General features: G+C 33.0%; 1 protein-coding gene across 3 annotated transcripts in view; it reads right to left on the reverse strand.

Moving 5' to 3' along the window:
* Positions 1–87: 87 nt before the first annotated feature.
* The window catches only part of LOC140052675 (ceramide glucosyltransferase-like), a 31,513-nt gene continuing 5,830 nt past the window's right edge, over positions 88–25,770 (reverse strand). For 2 of the 3 annotated variants that reach the window (XM_072098348.1, XM_072098349.1), the window contains exons 4-11: positions 22,921–23,023; positions 19,678–19,710; positions 17,958–18,062; positions 16,555–16,667; positions 15,770–15,948; positions 6,155–6,241; positions 5,651–5,840; positions 88–3,776 (exon numbers count right to left, since the gene is read on the reverse strand). In XM_072098348.1, coding sequence (XP_071954449.1) covers positions 3,612–3,776; positions 5,651–5,840; positions 6,155–6,241; positions 15,770–15,948; positions 16,555–16,667; positions 17,958–18,062; positions 19,678–19,710; positions 22,921–23,023 — 975 coding nt within the window. In that variant the 3' untranslated portion in view covers positions 88–3,611. The remainder of the gene's footprint in view (positions 3,777–5,650; positions 5,841–6,154; positions 6,242–15,769; positions 15,949–16,554; positions 16,668–17,957; positions 18,063–19,677; positions 19,711–22,920; positions 23,024–25,770) is intronic. The other variant, XM_072098351.1, reaches the window with a different exon arrangement.

Genomic DNA, 25,770 nt, shown 5'->3' on the forward strand with positions numbered 1-25,770 from the left:
AAAACAAATTACCACAAATCAGCTGAGGACAAAGTAATTAGGAAAAAAAAAAGTTTTTCAAAATCCATAAATAATAAGAAAACTAAGTTCTTGGCTACATTGTGTCAAGGTCTGTTCTTTTGCACAATTGCTTTTACTGTTGATACAGTAGTTTTTATTCAGTATTTATATATGTACAGTATTTTTGACATTGACTGCAAAATCAAGAAACTGAAGCATGTTCAAGCTAAACATCACATTTTTAAACGTAACCATCTTTGTTTCTCAACAGCATATAGTATAATTATAAACAATATATTTCTGTTGGAGATGCAACTCCATTATTATACCATAACATTCATTTTTCAATGTTCTATTTGTATATTGTCAACATCCAACTATTTTACTTGCAATGCTCCATGAGCAATTACAGTTAATATTTTGTTTTGTTCTTCATTGCATATTATAAAATACCATGTATATAAATATATTGCATCATATAACACAACAGTAGTAATGATTAACATTTTTGCTTTATATATTATTTAGTTAATATTAAAATATTCCATTATCACATACCCTTTTAAACTGTTTCTGTTTGTTGACAAATATTTCATTTAAAAGTCCCTCTCACAAAACTCTGCTAGGTATCTTCCCCTTCCAAACATTATAGTAAAATCTAATAATCTTTAAATCTAGCCTCACATTAAAATGTACAGTATATAGTTTACCCAAAAGCACCATTTGAACAATATAATGTTCTCTAACTTAAACAAACAATAATATAGTTAATTCTAATTAAAATGTTATACAGTATTGTGTTATTGCTATATTTATTTGGACATTAGGAAAAAAAAATACACAAGGTGTCTTACTATTGCAGTTCAGTATATTGATAGTATAGACAGTTTATCACCATTTACTAATTCATTATGTATAAAGTACAGAGTTATTCACTTGACTTTTTACTCTTAAGACTATATTTTACTGTTAATATCATAATTTTATGAAAAATAATAAAATCATATGGACGTCAAAAAAATTTCTGAAGGGTTTATAGTACTGAATAACTCCAGCCCGGTACAAAGTCACCAAGCATTTTGCTAAAGCTACTTTATTAGCGATATATATTAGTGATATAATTATCCCATTTAAAGTATCATATTCATACCTTCACTTGCATAGGCCTACGTAAAAGAGTTTGCTTTAATACCAAGAATAGACAAACATAGAACAAATATTTTACTTGGCAATACAGTACTTTCAAAAAGGTCAATAATTTGAGTAACATAGATAACAACATATCAGCTTTATTTCAGTTACGATACCGTAAACAATACATACAGTATTGAAAAAAGCAAATGTCTTCCTCACAGGGCGACTTGCAATAATTAAAGCAGCTAGGCAATTTGTGGCAGTATATACTGTATACATTCTGTCTTTGTGACTCGCAGGCAATATTAAGCAGAAAATTAATAAAAACTAAATTTTATACAAAATAAATGCAAGTTCATCATTGAAGTTTAGCTCAATTCTGACAATGCAATTCCATATATCAACAATATTTACAAATTTTATTCTATCAATCACCTTTTAATAATAATAATCTTTAATAATGCTATACATTTCCAAATAAACCAAAATGGTCAATTAAATATTATGTTAACCTTACACCTCTTGTGAGCACATTTCAACAACAATATCATATGCCAAAAAATACCAGTGCAATCAATAAACCTTCTGCAGTATTGCGTCTGCCTCTCTAAATATTTACTTACTCTAAATAATCCCTCACTATACGGAAATTTGAACATAACAAAGAGGAGGCTATTGAATAGAGATGAAATACATACATGGGATAGAGGTTGCTTCCAGAAGACACGATACTGCATAATGTTTATTGTCGCTAGACATAATACTGCTCGTGTGGGTGATCCAACACTGTGCAATGCAGTCCTGATTTTCAAAATCTAGTATGTAGTGCATTAAGCCTAAGAATATCTACTAAAGTCTACAAAGCTAGTTATTTTCAGAAAATGTATAATTTTGACTTTTGAGTGAATGTTTTAGTCAGTTGTTCTATTTCTTGATTTATATGTGTGCTAAAATACTTTTCAACCACCACTTCAATTTTGATAAATGAAAAAATGTGTGTTGCTAATATTTCTACTGTTTCCCAAACACAAATTAATCGTAAAAAAATATCTTTTAATATAAATTAACACATTAGCAATGTGCTTCTTTCTTTCATGCTCAAGATCAGCAAACGGGACCGAAAGACAAATAAATGGATCAGGAGCATGACCCAAGTAACTGAAGCTAATAAAGCTAATAACAGAATATATTGTTCAAGACATCCAGGAAGGCAAAAAACAAGGTGGACAGATGAAATAACCAAATTCCTAGATGTCACCTGGAGTTTCAGTTTAATTTTGTAAACAGATGGTGCTTTCAAAAAAGCAGATTGATATTTTATATCCTGAATATTAACTCTTGTTTAAACATGGATGTTAACTAAATGTCTTTTTCAATAAAAATACACAAATAATTATTTTAATTTTGATCACTTAAGATAACTCTATAGAACATACTCATTTAAGATTGGTTCACAATTGAATGCAACGTAATGGTGTAGAGAAAACGCAAGTAAGTTCCAATCACAGTTTCAGTGATCTATCGCATAGTCAAATTACCACAATATCATTTTTTGTGGTAATTGTAAGAAATGCATAATAAATCCTACTGTTTTTTTTTGTCTATTGCAAGTTTTAAAAACAAGGCAATGGCTTAAAGCTATACTACTATTTTAAAATTAATAAATAAACAAAACATTTTTCAGCCATTTTAGGAGACATAAAAAACAATGTGGAGTGTCCATCTTCTTTCATAATCAAATGTATTTAAGAACTTATTAAATACACAGTACTTGGAGATGTTTTTTAAATTAAAAAATATAGAGATCCTATATACTTGAACATACAAACAGGTATACAGCATATAAGAGCACTTTAAACGGAAGACCTATGACTTTTTTAGGATTTTCAGCTTAGATTGTAATTATTAGTAAATAAAAAAAACTAATAAACAGAAATAGCAAACAATAGCTATTTTGAACTAGTATGAATTTTCAAATATAAATAGTGCCTAAAAGGTACACAAGCAAGGCGAGCATAGGGAGTTCCCACATATGTGTTCTTGAATATTGTAATAAAGCGTTGGCGTAAATAACTGGAAGTTTTAAAATGTATGCAAGCCTGTGTACCTCAGGACTATACCTGTCATCCACACAGAGCAAAAAAATACAGAAACGATTTATGTACTCACATTTGCCCTTACGTATATACATATACATACGGATAAGAAAACAAAAAATATAGAAACACATTAGGCATAGGACATTAATTCTAAACCGGCCGGTTATATACTTAAATTTGAAACGATACAAACAGTAATCAATTGGTCTCAGGTAGTATATTAAAAAATATTTGAGCATTTTCCTAAATAAGGTACTGTTTGGTTTTTTGTTTTCTTTTGGTCTGTTCCAAATGATCCAGCTTCAAGTTGCAAATGACCTTTTCCAATATTTTTTTTTTAGCAAGATTTCTGGCAAGAATTAAAAATTGTTCATTGCGTTACCTAACCTCTTCAAGTTCACCACCCCATTTCAGTCTGTATGTTTGATTTCGCCATGTTACAGTTGTTTTCATCATACCTTTCATGAATAAATATGGCGTCATCAACTCACGATAAAGCCAGGCAACCACAAAATCAAACTTTGAAAAATTAAGCTTATCATTCTAGAATAAAAAGAACAATAAGAACCATTGATATAATAATATTCTATTTCTTAACATCCTAATATAAAAAATTAGCAATGATTTATTACATAACACTATTTTTGGTAACCTCACACCTTCTTCACTCTAGTATTAGTAATTGCCAACAGATGGTGCTCGAATACATGTTTATAAGTCTGTTTCTGCTGCATAACGCAAATTAACCGTTTATTTTAGATTAAGGACAGATTAAAAATAACAAGAATGCCTTGCTGCTCAATTTGTGCTCCGAAATAACCGGTTAAATCAGTGGGTGGTCGTCGACCCAAAATGTCATCATTACACAAAATGCAATACGCTCAGACGCAAGTTGGCTGTTTGTTTACATCGATGTCAGTACATCTCATATATGTTAAAATAATAAAATATTAAGTTTTGTTTTTTGTAAAGCCTACTTACCATCGTTAATAACATTAATTCTCATGGCACCTTCAATAAAATGGGGAGGGTCGTGCAGCGCCCCATCGTCTAGGTTAATTATTATCTAGCCTAATTCCTCATAAACAGGCGATGTCATACGGCCCCTTCCCACCGGAACGACTGTTGTCTTACGCGAGCGCGGCCCTACTAAACACAAAACGGAAACAAAAACAAGACTCAATACCTACCAAACGAGAGTAGATAATTAATTAATTATGAAAACCAAACTTCTATAACAAAAATTGTCAAAATTGATGAGTTTAGCCACAAAAACTCAAACCAAACAAGAGTATTTAAGCCATAGAATATGGCAGGCACATAGTGCCTTTAATAGAACAATGAGTATTGAACACTATTTCGTATATTTATGTACTCAATTGAAATAAATCGCATTTCTATGCTTAATAAAATCATATTTAATAACCTGATAACCTTTGTTTTCAGTCAATGTGATGTTTTTCTAAAAAATTATATTATGTAAAACGATCAAAGTAAGATTGTTCATCATTCTCCTATTAAAGGCACAAAGGGCGTGCCATAAATACGCTTGTTTGGTTTTTGTTGCTAAATTCATCATTTTTAACATAAATTCGGACTATTTTTGCTATAAAATGTGGGTTTTCATAATTAACCATTATCTACTCTTGTTTGGTAGGTATTTGCAACATTCTGAGTTCCCTTTGTTTCCGTTTGGTGTTTATAGGACCATACCCTTCGCCAGCATGTATTGACGCCTCCAATTTTTTAGCTTGTTTGTTACTTGGGTAGTCTGGAACTTTCTCTTCCCCCCACAACTGAATAACATATCTAGTTATTTAGTTCATCCACATACATTTTTACTTCTTCATACGACTGTCAAAACCATGAGGAAAACACACATGGTACGCGGCGGTATCTGACCCAAGGTCACAACCTTTAATTCGTGTTGCAGCTAAAAATTGCTTAACGATAACTGGTTAAACACCGAATTGAATGGGTGTTTTTGTCCAGTAATTTTTACTGCCTTTTAACCGGTTACCACAAATTTGTCCTGTTTCTGAAAATGGAGTTAATTTATTCACACAGATTTTTAACCGGTTATTTTTATGCAGTAGAAACAGGCCCTATATTGTTATGAATTTGATGCCAAGGTGAGGTGAGGTGATATTTATTAACTACAAGTAATATTTTTTTTTAAATGGTAATTAGTTTGTAGCCTAGTAGTTTTTATTTGGTGGTCTAGCTATACTAGACCGAACAAGTCCATCACATTGACATGAGATATGTTGTTCTAATTCAAGCATGTTTATTTTAGAATAGAATTTAATAGCATAATATAGCATTATATAATATCATACAATAATACTATAGTATTGTATTTGACGGGGTTGATTATAATTTATTTCTTCTTAAAAATGCTTTAAAAAAAAATATACCTGTACAATCCTGAGTTGTATAAAACCCAATAGCATCCATGTTGATATGTGTGATAAAAAGAAGAGAATAGGATCCAAGCCAAACAAGTAGTTAAAACTCCAGGAGTTCCATATACCAAGAGCTATTGACTCTGTGATTGGTTCTGCTATAAGTATTGTTGGCACAGTTGAAATTCGTATCTGTGTCCATCTAACAAATTTAGTAGTACATTCATTAATATTACTTTCAATTTGGAATTAAGCCATTCCTCCTATGTGAAGTTTATGTTTATATTGAGAATACAATAGACTCCAACACTGCTTAATGTACAGTCAGCAATGGCTGCTGAATGAGAATTAGTAAAGAAAATGAACATGTGACGGTAATTTAAATCAATTGATTTAAGAACATAAATTATGATTTGAGCGCACTGTGTATCGTAAAATAACATTGTTAAAATAATCTGTTGCGTGTGTTCTGCGCCGTGGAAGTGTCTACTGTAAATAAAGTACACCCTCACATACCTTATCATCCTTTTCTGGAAATTTTCTAGTGATGAGATCCCACTATTCTGTAATACTGGAAGAGAACTCAGCTGTTGCTTATATCCACTACAAGAACAATATTTTAATAACATTTTAATACAATATTGTATGTGTAGTAATTGCATCTCAGGTATATATTAATCAACACTTAATAATATTATACAAGTTCTTGTATAGCGCAGATTTCTTTTTATTTGAAATATTTTCCATGATAGATCATTGATTATGTCATCACCATGTGTTGTTTTATAATTAAAATTATTTGTACCAATGCGTGCAGCTCTTTGTGTATTTTCATTTGATTCTGCATGCTACCGTTACCGTTAAAAATTACAGAAATAAATATAAAAAGAAAACATGTACCTAAAAATAGACGAACTATATATAACTATTAATTATTACTGTATTAAAACTAGAAAACCACTCCGAGAGTGCATACCTCCGCCTACTGTAAAATTCTTCTACAGATTTAGTCACCGGAAAGTGTGTGTCTTAATGCTGTGTGTGATTTAGGCTAATTTCAATATAAGCATGTGTATGTGAGTTTGGTGTAAAGGTCATGTAACCCACCTTTCAACTAACAATAGCTTCAGCCGACTAACAATAGAACAGAAACGCGAAAATCAAACGAGTGAATTTGAAAAGAAATAGGGTTTTTAAACTCCTCACATCAAAAACTTGTACACTAAATCTAATTATGTTTTAAAATTAAAAAACACAAAATATAACTCTTGTACAAAAATTAAGTTTTTTGGACAAGTAGTTCTCGAGAAAATACAATTTTAGTTTACTTGTTACTTTAATTAAGACTGCTTTTGAAATTTTTATTGTCCCTTTGACTAATTCCAAAAAAATAAAAAATAAAATATTTTGAGAAAAAAAAATGGTCATTTTGAGGTATCATAATAGTTATTAACTTTCAACTTTCTTGTGCTGCAAAAAATCGATCCTATTATTATACTTCTAAATTGATGATATCTTTGATTCATTTTGATGTACCTATGTTAAACTGTATGCAATATATACAAGATACAAGATAACTTTATTGTCAAAATTGTTAACAATTTCGAGATATGTTTTGTACCTGAGTAGAATAAATAATACGATGTGATAACTATATAAATAAATACAAATGATACAAGTGACTATCTTGAAAAGTTTTTGTTAAATAAATTGCATGCTATGTACATTGGTGAAAATCTGAAACGGTTTGTGGATATTTTTTCCTGTGTCAGTCTAACCCTTCCTGATCTACTTATAATGATGTCTGAATGTAGGTGTGATGGGTCTTGCATAATTGTGTCAAATTTCTTAAGTATGAATGTATTAAATATTTCATCCAAAGATTTCACTTCTACACCGATAACTCTGCTGACCTTGTTTACTAATCTCTGAATTTGACTTTTACTGTTTACATTGATATGAGAAAACCAAACAATAATACAATAAGAAATGATTGATTGAACAATAGAGGAATAAAACATATGAATGAGATGAGAACTAACATTAAACCGTTTCATTTTGTATATCAAGTACATTCTCTTATTAGCCTTGGTACGGAGTTCTTTAGTGTTGCTCTCCCAATTTAGTTTATTATCAATTATTAATCCCAAGTACTTATGACTTTCTACTATTTCAACAATTTCATTATCGATTTCAATATTTACATGATTAGTTTTATTTTTCCTTCTAAAATCGACAATAACCTCTTTAGTTTTTTTTGGCATTTAGTTCAAGAAAATTTTGTTTAGTCGAAGAGGATTTTATAAACGGAGAGGCTATCATACAATGTACATTTGATTCAGGAATCCAACAACAGTCTTCTTTGGACGGCCAATAAAAGGTTTTCGCTGACCCATGAGGATGCATAAATTTAATTTGAAAATCCCCAAACTCTTCTGAGAGTGAGACATCCACCACCAAACCAATCCATGGGACACCATCATAACTACAGCACACAAAATTCTGAAGTCTAATAATGGTGGGTTGTGTATCAGCAACAATTTCATTTTCATCACTGAAAGATTCTTGAATCACTACCACATCCGGAGGGTTTATCTGGGTACTAAGTTTGTAGACCTGCATCTGTGGGATGACAACCTTTAAAAAGGCATATACAGTAACTGTTGTATGTTCTCTGCAATCACTTATTATGCATATGTTAATGTGCATAATAACATAGTAAGGACACTAAACTATGTGTCAAAATTGATTTGAAAAGTATGTGAGTTACCCAGTATTTCTCATATCAAAATATATCTACTGTTTAAGTGGGCCTGATGAGAAAGCGTAACAATAAGACACCTTAACAGTTAGTGTTCACACTGTGTATAAGTAAAACAACACCAAAAATACACTATAAAGGAAGAGGTATGTCAACTTCAAATTGTAATTTCATGGAAACAAAGAAAAAAACCCCTCCAATTTTTTTATATGTTGTAGTTGACACGTAGGGCTACATTTTTCGTGATAGTCACCAACAAATCGGGCGTGTTCCACGGGGTCAATTTCAAGGTCAAAATATATGTCAAAGTTTTATTCAACTTAAAATTAACATAAAACACACACAATTAGTATATTTAGGTTCCTTATGGTCTCCCCTTTACAAAAATACCTTTGTTTTTAAAATCGAACCTATAGTTCCCGAGATACAGCTCTTTGAAACGTGGCGGCCGCGCGCTTTTTTGCGTAAAAACCGAAAATTGAAATTGCGATATCTCAAAAACCGTTGGTCCGATAAAGTTAAAATTTGAAATTTTGGCTTTAATTGCTATGAATCACCCATATACCAAATTTCATCAAAATTGGAAGAGGTAGGGTTTAAAATTCCATTTGTTTTGGGTGAACTGAGATGGAATGACCCCACAATATTCTCAGGCTAACATATGATAACTTTCACAAAAAATTTGTCCAAAAAAAATCATTTAAATGTAAATACAGACGTTTTTTTGTTCAAAAAATAACTTTGACTTCCAGTCAAAGTTTTTGATCAAAACATATCTCATAATGCAACGCGCTTGTTTGGCTACTCTGTATGCATCATAAAACTTCCACACGATCTGTGTGAAAACACCTTCTCAACCGTAACGAGTTGTAAACAATCCTAATTAGCATCATGCATAATGCATACTCGTGGTTTGAAATCTTTGTTTACCTTTTTTTTCCAGACGAAATGTAATCAAATTAATTTATCTGTTAATTACGTAAACTTCTTGTTTTTTGCTTGAGTTTTCAGCTTCAAGTGAATAACTTTAATATTACTTTGATATGGCCAATTTAAATTTAGAATATTTTGTTCTTCATTTTTTGTGTTTCAAGGGACAATACATCTTTAACACAAGCAGGTCTGAAAAGTATACTAAAAAGTGGTCCCAACTGGTCCCACAATTTAATGGAATCTACCTTGACCACATATCTATCTGTACATTCATTTTGGTAAAGATCTTACTTTTTGAGTAATCCTGCTAACAAACAAACAAACACACGCGATCGATTACATATACCTCCTTGGCAGAGGTAAATTAACATCACCTTATTGCACACTGATTATATAATCTTAGTTCATTACAAATGAGAAATCATGTCTGTTTTGACTATGTAGTGGGTGGGATTTGTCCAACATTAAATTGCATTTATTTTTTTTCCGAACATTCTCTTCATACAGCGTTTATTGTGGTAATATCACACTTTATACATCGTTCGGCTGAGCCTATTACTCACTCAAACTTCCCAAAAGTGCAGATTAAACAAAAATTAAGTATACTCTGGATAACTGACCTATAAAATAGTAGCATAATGGATTTATAAAAAAAAACACACTTTTTAACTTTCAGTTGCCTTAATAGCCAATTTTTCAATATGTGCATTCCAGCTTTAATTTATCATCAATTGTGATTAAAAGCTAACAATATTTCTATACTCTTTCTGCACATTCATCATTTATAACTATCGGATCATGGTCAGATTGCCTACTCCTAAAATCATAAATAATCTATTTAGTTTTATTTAAATTTAAATTAAAAAAAATTATTCTTACACCATATAATAATTAGGAGGCATCATTACCTTTTACAAAACCACAAATGACGGCATCATCTGCCTATTTAATTATGCTTACATTAGGCGTGGAACTTTTACAACTGCTTGCAAACAACGTAAAAGAGACTGGGGACAGCACGCATCCCTGAGGACCGCCTGTGTTTATAGTGCGTAACTTTGACTTTATGCTATCAATTTGTGTTAATTCCTCTCTCTCTCTCTAAAGCTTTGAATCCACAGTGTGAGTTTAGGGTAGACAATCATTTCAATAAGTTTGTTTACCATAATGTAAGGTTGGATTGTGTTGAAGGCACTACTAAAATCTACAAATAAAGAGCTTGCGACTCAGTCGGGCAGCAAAGTGCTCATTTAGCCGTTTTTCAACTGCGCAGGTCATCGTATTACAGTATATTGACTTCCGGTCCACTGGCAAGCATTTTAAATGGGAATACCCTTACAAATCTGCTGCAATTTCCACCATCCCGGTTAAATATATATGGAATTTAAATCTACTAGATGGTACGCTCGCTTCGCTCGCGTACCATCTAGGTCATGCCAACAGATGGTTCTCGAATACATAATAATTTCAGCGTTAAAAAACTGGCGATTTCAAATGTACGTACCGCAGGATAATAATACATGTCGTTTACAGCCTACAGGAACGAATAAATAGACACTGTGATTTATGTACTCAACTAAAATTAGCACCATGGGAATTACTTCCGAAAGAGAAACTTGTCACAAAATGAGACCAATTGTTTAAGTCAAATTTAAACAAACTTAATTTGTGTTTTGTATGTAACATTAGGGTTGAGGGATGGGGAAGAGGATGGGTGCAAAGAGGAACAATTTTTAAATATTATTCTTTATCCATTTAGTAACGAAATATTAATTGAACTTATTCAACCTTATGTTCCTAAGCGGTCTCTGAGATCTAGATCTGAGTCTCTTCTTGCCCATATATTTCATCCTTCCACTAAGTTTTATGGAAATCGTTCATTTTCTTCGGCATCCGTTTCTCTATGGAATGCGTTGCCTATTGAAATCCGTCAGGCTACTTCCACCAGTGTCTTCAAATCTCTCCTCAAACCCCACTTTTTAATTTGTAAATTTCTAAATTGTTCTGTCTTTGTAAAGCGCATTGAGGCTTTCAGCATAATGCGCTATATCAAGTACCAGTTATTATTATTACCTCCGCCAAGGAGGTTATGTTTTCACCCCTGTATGTTTGTGTGTGTGTTTGTGTGTGTGTTTGTGTGTTTGTGTGTGTGTCTGTGAACAGCCTGGAGGCCACAGTTTTTATCCGATTCTAACCAAATTTGGACACAATGATCTATGCCCAAAAAGCTCGGACGAGTTCGAATTTGAGGGGGAAAGGTCATAGGTCAAGGTCACAACTAACAAAAAACTATTTTACTGCCTAGAGACCACAGTTTTGATCCGATTCTCACCAAACTTAGCCACAATGATCAATGACACATCATATAATTGTGGTTACATTTTGAAGGGTCAGGGTCAAAGATCAAGGCCCACCAAAAAAAAAAGAAATTAAAAAAAAAAAAAAAAAAAAAAAACAACCCTCAGTGGGACTTGAACCAGCGATCTCAACTGTAAGAGGCTGGATACATAACCATTTCACCACACTGTCATCCACAACTTTGTAGTGTGCAGTTAACATATTTACACTTAGAACTAATAAAAAAAAATGTAAAAAAAAAAATATTCAGGGGGCATTTTATGTAGGGGAATTTTACAGTAGGCGGAGGTTTGTACTCTCGGAGTACCCTCTAGTTATTATTATTATTGTTTTCATGTTTTACAAATAACATACCACTAAACACAGTAAAACATTGCGATGTAATACTTTGTTGAAACTATCACCATCCTAGTCGATTGAAATAGTACAGTAGGCCCTACATGTAACGATACATCACTACGACGTGTATATGTTTATATAATGTAAAACAATTTGTGAAAACCCCCTCTATTCGGGGAAAATCATAAATTCGATTTAATCGTCAATAAATATTAAATTATCTAACTCAACTTAATTAGTAGGCCTAATGGTTTTCAATTGTTTCTTAGAGCCAATTCCTACCCTACCCACCAAAGTTGTTCTGCGTTTAGGGCATGTGATGTACCGTAGGCCTATCCTCTACTGGTTTTACAACGCTACTCATGCCAGTGAGGGAAGGGTGATGATGTGGGTGGTTTAACTGCAATAATAAAGATTTATACATAATATACGGCGAGTGAAAATGCTAGCTCTTTATCCGTTTAAAAAAAATTTATATCCAACCTCTGCAGCACAGGTTGAAAAAAAAAATGGATCGAATTTCTGTTATGAGTATACAGTACTTGCCTTTACGACGCCTGAGGGAATAGACACTTGTGGAACAGAGATTGGAATGTTCCATTCATCGCAAATCAATACATTTGTATAAATGTATATTAAATCTATCAAAATAGTATTTTTTAAAGAAAATCGGCCTGTCTTCAACATTATGATGCTGTACTCGAGCTGTTCAACCGGTTTTCAGCCATTAAAAACAATTATCGTAGGAGGAGATAGGAAAATGCGAAGCATCCTCGTATTATCGTCTGCGGGTATTTTTCAAGACGGACATCCATTAGACAGTGTATACCACGATCGAAAAACACCCCTATTTGGGGAAAATCGTTGAACCTAAATTCGTTTTAATCGTCAATAACTAATTATCGAACTCAATTTAATTAGTAAACAGGGTTACATCAGGCGGTTAAAATCAGTACCGAAAGTACGAACCAATTTTATATACCATCGAGTAAACATTCTAGAAATAACGCGCGATTTACCGAATTTTGCCCTTACGTAAATTTATATATAGATATTTGGAATTGATATTCCTAATATGGAAGATTGTTCCCGCCATGAAATGTTTGTTGAAATAGCCCAGGAAATGACGACAGAAGCTTAAAGAAGAAAAAATTGCAGCTGGAGGTGTGCGTTGAGGTAAGTTACAGGATTTGTTTGTTTGGTTTCATAGGGAATCCGGCACTTTTCTCATCAGCACAAAACCTTTATAAAAACTTGTGTTTGGTTATTAGATTATTAATCTATCTTTTCTGAAAGTTTAAGCTTGGTTTAGCTTGTGGGACGGATTCAATATCCATTCAAAGCTGGGGATATATTCTAAGCAGACTCCATCTTGGATTTGTATGTTTACAGTAGTACAGGCCGTGTGGTTGAGTAATTTCAATCCTTCAAAAATCACGATATGTAATCAGTTTTTGAAGATATGTTATTAGTATTTGGTGCTAGTTTGGTAAATATTGCAGTGTAATTGTAGATTATTAGGTTGTAAAAAATTGTACCCAGTGCTATTTGTAGGGATAGAGAGGGCTGCAGGGTTTAGTGGCATATCGCTGACTTACTCTAATCAATGTGACGAACTAGTATGCTTAACATTTTTAATTTTATATCAACTGAATTATGAATATATATTGGATATAAAGGCCCACACCTAAACCTTGTTATTTAAATTTATTTTTGCCAAAAAAAAAGACTATGGAATACATTGTCAGGGCTGCAAATTAAGGGGTATTTGGTCGCATTTGCGACCTAATTTTTCTGTTTGCGACTAAAGAAACAGAATAGGTCGCGCATAGCGCGACAAGATCGTCTTCTTGTGCGAGTTGTTTCAAATTGAAGTCAGGTGTGTTTTCCCTATTTCAAACACTGTGTAATTTAATCTCTCTACTACGGAAGGCTCAGGAGTTTCCACTAGTCACCGCCGCCGCAAAGGAGTCAGGTTCATTCAAGCGTACAAAGCCCCTAAACATTTTACACTCGTTGTGATTGGAAGTTCGTCCATTTATTGCATGCTGCCTTACCCAATCACACAAAAGGACACCAAACATACAGCACAGTGTGACGCGCGGACGACACAAACCTCGTGGAAAATCACCTCCGTTTTAAAGAAGGAATATAAAAACAATTGTACCGCCGTACACAGAAGTTAGCCAGGGCGGGCGGGCGCGGTAGATACAAAGGATTGTCGCCGCGCAGTCATCAGCATTTTTTAGGCAGTATAAATGGTTATATCATGATTACTAAATAATGTAATTAATGACGTTTTTCCCCTCCAAATTCTGGTCGGGTCTTTTGTCGTAATAATAATTTACAAAGGCATGTTAAATCTTAACATGGAATATATATTTATTTTGCATATATTTTGTTGGTGTCCTAGCCAATGTGTTGTTTTTATAATTCGCTAAACCAAGGTAGGATTGAATCACGTAGGCCGCCGAAACTCTCTCTGCGTGAGCTGAGGGCCTCGGGCCCGATTTCGTCTCGTCGGCGGATGTCCTGCCAAATTAGGACAACCGATGTGTAGGGCGGCTACAAAAATTAATGTCTAGGATTTTAATTAGCCAACAATACATGTTTGTTTCCATTGTTTATGCTCCTAACTAAAGGCGATGACATTGGTGTTTACAAATTACTAACCTTACGAACCACCCTACGATCGACGCGTAGATATTATCATAAAATCGTAGGCATGGCAACGAACAATACTTTGGAAATTACAGGATATGTTTAGCGAACAATGACCTACGATCTATTTACGCGTAGGCTACGAAAGGTTACACGTATATACAAAGCAGTAATTTCTTTCTGTACCGTAAAAATATAAGTGGCGCATCAGGACCAGTGCCTAAATGTGCATAACCCAAATTAATTGAATTCTTCAGTGCTGAATTTTTATGTGCTCAGAAATCGATTGAAACAACCTATAATTACTCAAAAATCCCCCCCCCCCCCCAAGCGAGGCCATTGGCGGCCCCCTGACCCCCAGCCTAAGGTTGTACTGTATTTCATTTTTATACACCCCCACCCCCCCCCCCCCCCACCCCCTGCGCGGATGGGGTTTGAGGGAAGGGGGTTAGTTGTCGATGAAAAGGTGCTACCAAAAAATTGGTGGTGCTACCAAAACTTATTATGAGCCATCATAAAAATTTGATAGTGCTACCAAGTAAAAAAGTTAATTTGCAGCCCTGATTGTGGCTGTTGGAAGTTTGTAATTATGTAATGACAATAATGTAGCCTAGGACTGTAGGTAGGAGGAGGTAATTATTACGTAGTAAGATTATTTTTATTGTAACATACTTTAGTGATGGTGAAAAAAATTGATGACTGAAGTTGACAATAAAATTATTTAAATATGAAAAGCTCATTCTTGGTGCTTTTTTCTTTCAGGTTTCTAACCAACTTGTGATTCATCTTGTGCTGCAAAACATCGATCCTATTATGATACTTGTAAATTGATGATATCTTTGTGTTTCATTTTGATGTACCTATGTTAAACTGTATGCAATATATATACAGAATTGAGTGTATACTGTATATATACACAAAATAGGGAGCACACTAACATTTGATTTTCTTCAGGTCATAATGGCATAATCTTTTTTATTGTGCACAATATTCTAACGTATGATGTGCACATGGTTTGTCGTGCGGATAACTAACTCGTCAAAGTGACAAGTTCAGATCTAGTTTTATTTGTTACTTACCTTTTCAATGTTATTAAGCCCATGTAGAAGTCTTCTGCTATATACTTAGACAGCCCTTCTAGTCCACCATTGTCATCAATAATTGACTTGCGTATCAAATTTGACATTCCTGTTACGCAATTCGTTCGAATAGCGCACATGGTTAAATACATACGTGCATGCCAACCACCGAAAAATACCTGTTAAATATGATTATGAGAATTATGATTTATATTTAATACATTTGAGATCTTATTAGGAATTATAACATAAAAACATTTTCCCTCAGCTCTACAGGGAAGTGTAGTCCCTCAAGAAAAAGCTTGGGGGGAATCTCAATTTGTCAATATCATTGTGGCAGAGTTTGAGAGTCCGATAAAATTTGTGCGGCCTGCAAGAGATACATATTAAGAAATAGTATTTTGTAGATTGTGAATTTGACCTTATAAAAACGGTCCATATTATCCCACACTCTTAAGTGTAATATTTCATATAAATTTAAATGAGCATGATATTGACAAACATTTTAAAAATTGGTTCATAATATTATCAGCAAGCAATACATTAGTTCAACAGTATCCATCACTAGTTTGCGTTTCCAGTTCGCCCTCGATTGCCATTTGAAAATACTATTCAAAGTGCATGTTTCTACGCCTTGTACATGGATAGATTATCCCACAGTACTAGGCATACTATATTCATTTTAAAATTAAGCGGTCAGTTGGTAAACCTACCTAGGCCCAGGAGGAACGTTTTCACATTACTTTAGTTACACACAACAGTATCTAAAATGATTAAATATTTACCTTTTCAAGTGTACATGAGAAGCCCTTGCGATCACAAGTAAATGGAAGTTGATGGACAATACCCACACCTGGGGTCATGTGCATAACCATGTCAAGTAAAGTATCTTTGGTTGCTACAAAAGACAAGCATACACATAATTAATATCATATCATCAATAAAACAGTTTACAAATATTTTATCAAAAAATGTTGAATTGTCATATGAGGTTCAATTTTGTAACAACCACTGAGCTAGCGCGAAACTATTATATAGCCTACTGTTATTAAGGAAAGGACATTTCATAGCGCGCTAGCAAACAGCACGATCGTAGTCTACTTTTTCCGCCGGTAAACATACGTGATAAGAAACATTTTTTGCGTTCATTACGAACCTCATGGAGAAGTCCCCAATGAAATAAAACTAGGCCTCCTCATCAGTAAGACAATCTAGTTGGCCGGAAATAAGACTTCATAAAATCATAGCGCGCTAGCAAAAAGCAAAACGATTGTAGCCTTCATTGAATGTATAAATGAATTGCGCCTAGCAAATCAATCGCGCCTTTGTCATTTGATGATGTGCGTACGTTACCGATAAAAGGGTAAATCCCACCGATCCATAGAGAGTCGATTAATTCAATGTGATGTTGAAAATATCATTGATATTTATTTTTTAATATAACATTAAAAAATCAATCATTGTTTTAACTGAAAACTTTATTTACAATATACAAGTTACTGCATTTTAGACAATTCAGACAACAGCCAATACTGGAGATCGAAAGAGAGACATGGCAGTAACGAAACATGTGTTTACACGTCTTACGACGGCGGCTGGTAAAAGCGCATCTCAGTTGTTATAACACTTTGTTACGCAGTCTTTTGTGTCTTGGCTTGTAATATCGTCTAGTGGTAATGTCACGTGTCTCGTATGAATTAGGCTCTTTATGCATGCCACGCCTAAGTTCTAGAAAGTACCTGCCTGTTATTAATCTATTTTTAGATTGGTTGTGGTTGATATTTTAAGCGTCACGGATAAGGTTTTAAGCGTCACGGCTGACCGTAAAGCGTTACGGTAGAGAACCCAAGCGTCACGGTACCGTGACGCTTCAAAGGCCTGGGGAGAACACTGCATATTATGTATGTACAATTCATTTCAATTGTTGTTGTAAAACGTTCACGCTTTGCTGGTCGAGGTCATAACTCGATCGCTCGATAAACTCTCCAGAAAAACACGAGCGGGAATGTCGAAAGTCCTCTGACCAGTACTGTACCACGTATATAACTCAAATAGGAAATGGATCCATTTAAGGATGAAAAGAATAGAGTAAACTCTACTCTAGTGCCTGTAAACAGAAATGTTAACATGGATTATTTAAGAAGATGATAATAATAAAAACAATAATAGGTTTTTGATGATGACCTACCATTAATACCACTATCACTAATGAGTATCAGGTTATATTTGGCTGCTTTGTAGCCAGACATCAAGTTGTTCAACTTAGGGTTTGCACCTATCCTAGTATTTCTACCTGCAAAGATAAAAACATAACAGGCATAAAATCTACATAAATCTAAAATAATTATATATTTTTATTCTTGACAGAAAGAAAATGTGTAATTAGGATTCTACCACCATCCACTGCAGTATACAGTAGTAAAAGCTTTACCGTTACATACTTTTTTGCAAGCTTTTGTTATTTTAATTTAATTTTCTTGTTAATTTTCAAACAAGGGATGTCAATCAAAAAGATGTTAAACAAGGGATGTCAAACAAGAGACCTCAAAATAACAAGCAATGAATAAATTACAAAATGCGAATGTACATTTTTGGGATATAGACACATTTCGACCTACAAATAAAAAATACACAGGACTTAATGTATAGCAAAGAATTAAATTACAAAATTATTATCATTAAATAAATTCGTAATTCTTCAATGTACACGATTTAGACTTGGCCAGAGTTGATTATATAACATAATTTTCTCTTAAGATTATATTTTCCAGGAAAAAAATTAAATTTATTAGGGAATTTGAAGCAAGCAATATCTTATACTAGTATTGTATGATGGTACAGAAAGTGAAAGGTTACCAACATGGCATTTGTTGTTTTACATAAATTGCTTTCAGTCAATTTTTTTGCCAATGGAAACTGGTTTTTAAAAATAGTTATACATAGCTGGTCCTACAATAGTAAACAAATTAAAGACGCTTAAAGTTTGAGTAAACCTAGATATAATATGTTGCACATGCAAGTGAAATCGGACATACAGTAGGTCGCATGTGTAGATTTGTAGAGACAGCCAAAAACAATAAAAGGCTGAAAAATTACTTCTTTTTTTTATTTTTACAGAAAATGATAGCTAAAACAGTATTTATTTACATTACGGTACCTTGATGTTTTTCTATTTTACAAATAAATTTAAAAAAATTAACATTTTTTCTGGTATGGTTAAAAAGAGGGTGTAAATTATGTATGATTTTCATAAAACTTAATGTTTTATGCCTAAATTGAAAGTGTTCAGAGGGTTGTTTTTAATGAAAATTATTTATAATAATAGAATAGTTAATTAACGAAGGTGCGAAGTTTCATTGAAATAAAACAATCAGAATACCCTTTTGCTAAGGCGTAAACTTAAACAGTCTGTTTATTTTTTTGTATTTCTCATTTTCTGTTACTTAACTTTAAAAGAATATTTCTCAAAACACTGTTTGTAACAGCCAAAACTTTTGGATTGAGATATCTCTGGATGGAAGTAGACTTTTTTCAGCATTTTAAATCTTGGATTATGTAGTTTCAGTATTTGTGAAAATCTCTAATTTAAAAATTCCGACTTATGTCTGATTTCTCTTGCATATGCCACATTCTGTAGGTAGGATTATGTTTCAATTCTACTAAATTAAAGCAAGACAAAAAATACTGAATGTGAACACCAATGAAGAAGAGTATTATAATGTAAATTAAGAAAGCAGATTACCCAGCACCAAAAACAAAATGATGTACTGTATTGTGTAAAAAAAACAACATTTTTTTAAAAAAAGGAAAAAGCTGTACAAGGGTTACAAATAGAGATTATACTATACTATACAGTGACTTGAACACGCAAGTGTACATGATGTTAACACCGTTTAAACTAATTTTACCTTCTTCAGTGCGATTATTAGTATCCCAAGATTCTGATATAAAAATAATAAAACATAATATTTTTATTTTCAATAATCATTCTCCAACATTCTTACAATAACATTATTCTATCAAATTGCAAATCAACTATTTCATCAGTTTCACTCTGTTTAAATTATCTATACCAATACCAATATTTTTTTTGGAATGAGATATGGCTGACCAAGTGACTGAAACTAGCCGAAACAGTGAGACAACATTGGACATTAATACGTCCAAATAGTTATCGTCTTTTTGGCAACGTAGGCCTACCGATCTGGCAGACACCACCTGACGAAATCAAGAGCAGCAGGCATATATTTGCTAAACCGGACCCCTAAATAGAATTGCAGAAATAATTTGTTTATGCCTTCTGTTTATGTTCAGCACCAATGACCAGTACTGTATTATGCTTATTTAAATGCAATTCAACCATCACAAATACTATACTATTAAAACAATGCATGAATGGCAAAAGAAATGGCCAAAAGAAGTTGCCTGCTGGGGTAGCACTAACATTTCATTTTGTTTAGCCATTTGGCGAAAGTCAAAATGTTTTCTTTAGTCAAATCAGTTTATCTATAGCCAAAATGGCTAAAGTCAAATTTTTTTATTTAGCCAAATGACTCGGTTTTAGCCAAAAATTTAAAATTGTTGAAATTTAATGGTAAAAACATTTTAGTCAATTTATCAACATGTCTATACACTGTTCCCTGAACGTTTTTGTAAGGCATTGAGATGGAGAACCATGCCTAAATCACTGTATGATTAGAAAAAAAATGTTTGTATTTGTTTTATATGATCAAAACAATTGTTCAAATTGTTTTTAATCATACAGCATTCATACAGTTATCAATTATCAAGAAACATTTTACAGCTTTCTGAAATCCCCTGAACGCTATGTTACTTTTGTTTTTTTTACGCTTGGCTGGTCATGTTTGTGTGATGGCTTCCATCGCGTACCAGGTGAAAATCGTGTCCTAGACTTCACGGTCACTCAGCGTCACCGCCGCGCAGCAGGTTAATGTTTTTAAATTGGGTATGCTCAAGAGGTGCGAAAGTGCAGTACCGCCGGCCTAGGCCTACAAAATTATGTACGACGGTATGTCGTATGCTAAAAATATTGAGGAAAATTCCCTCGTATCGTTGTTGAACCTAAGATAATATAGGCCAAAGCACAGAGTACACGTTTTTCCATCCCTCAAGGCTACGCCGAAGCATTTCTGTCAGGGCGAGAAATTTATACCATCCCGATTATTTATTTACACAACAACACAGAAGCCGGCGGCCGGCCCCGCTCAGCTGTAAAAATGCATGTGTGTGTTTAGCTAAATCTCCGTTAGACTCTACCATTTCCCGCATGTTGTTTTGTTTACTCTGACGCACGAGGGAAGTTTATTACGGGTAAAATATGAAACTACATTAAATTGGAAGAGTCTAAAATGCATAACGCATAAATTGTTGATTTCGATAAGATTAAGACGTCATTCATCGAAGATACTATAATGTTTCTTTTTAATCGGAAAAGTACACCCCTATCGAAAAATAGACAATCCCGGTAATTAGTCGGCTATATCGTAGTTGTCGTTTGTGCAGCGCACAACACATGATAGTTTGGGTAGACTTCATCATCCATGTGTCGTGTAACGTCTGTCTCTCTATGCAGTCTACCTCGTGCTATCTCCATCATATTGAAATAACAAAGAGACGCCTGGTACAACGAAACAAGTTGACGAAAAATGGAGCTTGAAGTAAACAACGTGATAACGAACAAAAAAAATCCTTGGAGATCGACAAATGGACCTTTTAGTTGGACTTTATGCTTTCGCCAAAATGATTATTTGATTATCTATTTTATCATATGACATAGCCAAAATGGCTAAAGTAGCCGTTTTATCTTTCGCCAATCTGGAAACGTTTTCGCCCATGGCGACTTGGCGATCGGCCAGTGCGAGCCCAGGTTGCCATTATGCCAGAATGGCTAGCATCTTAATCACTGCTAATCAGGTTTAGGGACGAGTAATTACTATTTCTAAAAGTTTTATGAAATTTAAAAAAAACAAAAATATCATCTAGGAAAATTATTATTATGTCACATAACCATCATACTACAAATTTTGCCATCTATGTTAATATAATAGTTGACATACACAAGCCTTGATTCTCTATTATACTGAGTGGAGGACATAAGTTACACACTAGTTCTGTAACCATTTTAATACTTTAAATTCAGTGCAAACAGCAAGGGGATTCCCTCAGTACAGTTAATTCTACAGAAAAAAGACCTTGATCAAATAGAGTTTATTATAGAAATTCAATTTGAAAGAAAATTGGAATACTTATTGTAAAAATCTGAATACAACAAAAATAACAATAGAAGTAAAGTAGAGTTTACTAACAGCACTAAAGAAAGGGCCCTGGACATAGTATTGGATGGACAACCTTAAAAGAATCTGATTGTACTGGAAAAGTAAAAAATTGTTATGCTAAACATTGCTATGTTATTCAGTTACTGTATGTGAATATTAAGAACAAATACGACACTTTGATTGATTGATAATCAATATTTATGTAAAAATTTAATAGCAACTTTTTTTTTTATTTGACTGTGTTCCTAAACAAAATATGACTGTTTGATATTTTGCCTGCATGTTACCAAAAAAAAAAATGTCATTTTAAACAAACACTGTATTTTTCTGATGAAATTGCTTACAGTTACTGTACACCAACACATTTTGGACAAGACGCTCATCTTTTTCCACATTTTCTGATTATAAAGATTTCAAACAAAAAAATGTATTTTAATTTTATTTATCACAAGAATAAATTGATGACGAATCTCAGATAAATCTGTTTTAAAATGGCTTTATTGTTTTTGCAAACTATTACTTTACTTTTATTACTTTTGTTCCGACAGAAAAATAAATACACTGGAGGACTACATGTACTGTAAAGGTAGCTTTTTGTAAACCATTTATTTCCAAAGGAAATAGTGTGGTTGAGAAATTAATGTCTCTACCACACTTAATTTCCTTTGTAAAAATAAATGGTGTTTTAAAACTAACTTTACTATAGTGTTTATTTGCATTGTCATATGATTACACAACATGGCTGACTGGTTGAACATGTGTCTCTTGTTCTAATCTATTTTAAATAATTGAAAACAAATAATGATACAGTATAGTAATTCAAAATAAAGAGTTAATATGAATTAGTTGAATTACCTATAAACAGTTGACTATCAACATCAGGATACCTCTCCATAAGGGGCTCTACAATCTTAACTGCTGGATCACCCTCATCTTGTAAACATATCAATATTTCATACTAAAAAAAGATAAAACATAATTTATACCTCTAAATGATCAAATAATCAATTAGAATATTACTATTAGAATATATTTCTTTTAACATATTTAATTTTGTAGATATTACATGCCAAGCCAAGCGCCAAAATGCCAAGTGACCTTCCAAAAATAAGTTTCATAGTCCATATACTGTGTAACCTTTTCTTTAACACATTGTATAATGATGAGTATTTTCAATTTACATTATGTATTATTATATATTGTGTATTTGTAACAGATTACTGTGCCAGTAACTTTAAGTGGAAACCAAATTCTGAATAATTGTCCACAACCCAAACTGTACAGTATAGTAAACAATTAATGAATACAAATTCATTAGATCAGTGATATGGCTCCAGAAGTGATGATACTATTATTTAAGCTATGCCACTGTTTTTTAATATTAGAGACAAATATTTAATAATAATTTTGAAAAATTTCTTTTTATTATCGGCATTTTGAAAATCATGATTTTGCTAGCTAACCACATGTTCCTTTCATGTGGAAATAGTTGAAATAAAGGTCAACTGGTGATTCAGGCTTGCAAATAACTCTTCCTTTTCCTCTCTACTATAATACCAAGAAATGTCAAATAAATATTACTACAGTCCACACCGCTTAAGTCAAATCTAATGGAACTGCAGGTATAAATAGTTTGAGTTGTGCAAAAATTGACTTTAAATAGATTTTTTTTTAAATGCTGTAGCCTGGCCTACTCGGTAACCTTGCTACGGCTATGCCTATTAATGCAATACATCAAGATCACGATTACCATGATGCACATTAAATTGACTAGGCTTACTACTACGGTTCATATTAGTAATCGGTATCCATTGTTATTGCCGACTGCCTAGCACAAAATTGGAACCCACAAAAAACACCACTCATTGAGCTGATTGAGAGAACTGATATGACTCCACATTGTCACCTCTGTCTTTGTTTATTGAATTGCGTATGTTTAGTCAGCCTTTTTGCCGCCTTAGGCTGGAGAGCTACTGTACATAATTAATATTCATAAGACTTTTTAATTAGGTTGTGGAATTCCTAAACGCATTCAAAGATAGGTTGTTTTCTCTAAACATGTTTCTGCCGTTGGGAATAAATTGTAGATCGCACCTAAACAATGTGTGTATTTTCAACCTATAAAGAAGTCGACTTACAAATTTGACATACAAATAAAAATTACACAATAAATGTATAGGAATGAAATAAATTCAAAAAAATTTGACCTTCACTATTTTTTTATGCAAGCTCGACTTTAAACACTTCATTCAAACTGGCACTATTTGATTCTACATTTTGTAGGCATCTGGAAGGACACGTTACCACATTGTCAAAGTTATTTCCTACCCGGACATATGTAGAAATTTAATGCAGTCTTCGATTGAAATGAATCATAGTTGATAAAACCCATACCTTATTATACTGTACTTTAAATGAATTTCACAATGTTTAAAATAAGAGCTGGAGAAGATCCCTTCAATAGTGACTTAACTATTAAATGGAACAAGTATCACGCATGAAAAAATTGAAAAAATGTAATGCATATCAGCAGACACAAGACAATAATAAACAACTGAAAAGAACAAAATTATGTGTTATAGTATAAACACAGCGTTATAAAAAATGTGGCCTACAGGCGACAGTATGTGTTTGTGTGTTGATAACAGACTGGGCTGGCCTAGGCCTTAACAGTATTATATTAATGCATAGTGAAAACAATAAGGGCCTGTTTCTGCTGAATAATCCTAAAAAATACGGTATAAAAATAAGTTATAAAATACATTATTTAGTACCCCGTTTTTTTCTGCTAGAAGTACTATCTTGGGTGGTCGTGTTAAAATCATTTTTTTTACCGAACATGCCTTTCAATCCACAAAATGGGGACAAGTTATTCCTTCCCCGAATTTGTTATATTTGGCGATGGTGTAGCATCTTCTTTCACAGTCTTTGTTCACACACCCCATACTTTTTTTAATTTTTGCTAAACTATCTTTCTAAATCTAGCAGTCCTGTTTGTTGCATTTAAATTTTCCCAAAATATTTGTTTCCCTAAAAGATTATTTGCAAATGTTGTTCCTTACTTTCGTTGACTATAGATTATCCATTCATGTGTAAAAAGCTTACAAAAATCAAAATATAGTATTTTTTTATTGGCAGCAGAAACCTAAAATATGGTATAAATTTATAAATATATTTATGCAGAAATTTGGTGGGAAAAATACGATATATTTTTTTATGAGTGCCATTTCCGCTGCGAAAAATATACTGTATATACAGTATTACAAAAATACCGTATTAAATACGGTATTTACTTGGCCGCAGAAAAAGTATGTTAAGTATGTGTTTCTAAAAGTGTGTTCGTTTTAAAAGATTTTCACAAAAATGTCTTTGGTATATTTGTAATTAGCCTATTGTTACCGTCACAAATTTAATTTTTTTCTGCTCATTTTTTGTTCGTCGCAGATCTAAAAAATGCCGATAGCAGTTATTTTGTAACTTGGCCAGCAGATGCACGTATATGTAGTTGTGCAACAAGTCTCGTAGAGTAACTACGCGTGATTTTCTGAAATTCTTAGATTGACTATAAATTAGAAACAATTTATGTTACGGGTCATCTTCCTAAAATTTTGAACACTGGTATTTTTGTGTGTATGCGTACACGTTTCAGGACATTCCCATTTTTCAAAAAAATTTCGCATTGCGCGCACGCTTTTGCATACTTAG

Source organism: Antedon mediterranea, chromosome 6, assembly GCF_964355755.1.
Source record: "Antedon mediterranea chromosome 6, ecAntMedi1.1, whole genome shotgun sequence".
NCBI classification, from domain to species: Eukaryota; Metazoa; Echinodermata; class Crinoidea; order Comatulida; family Antedonidae; genus Antedon; species Antedon mediterranea.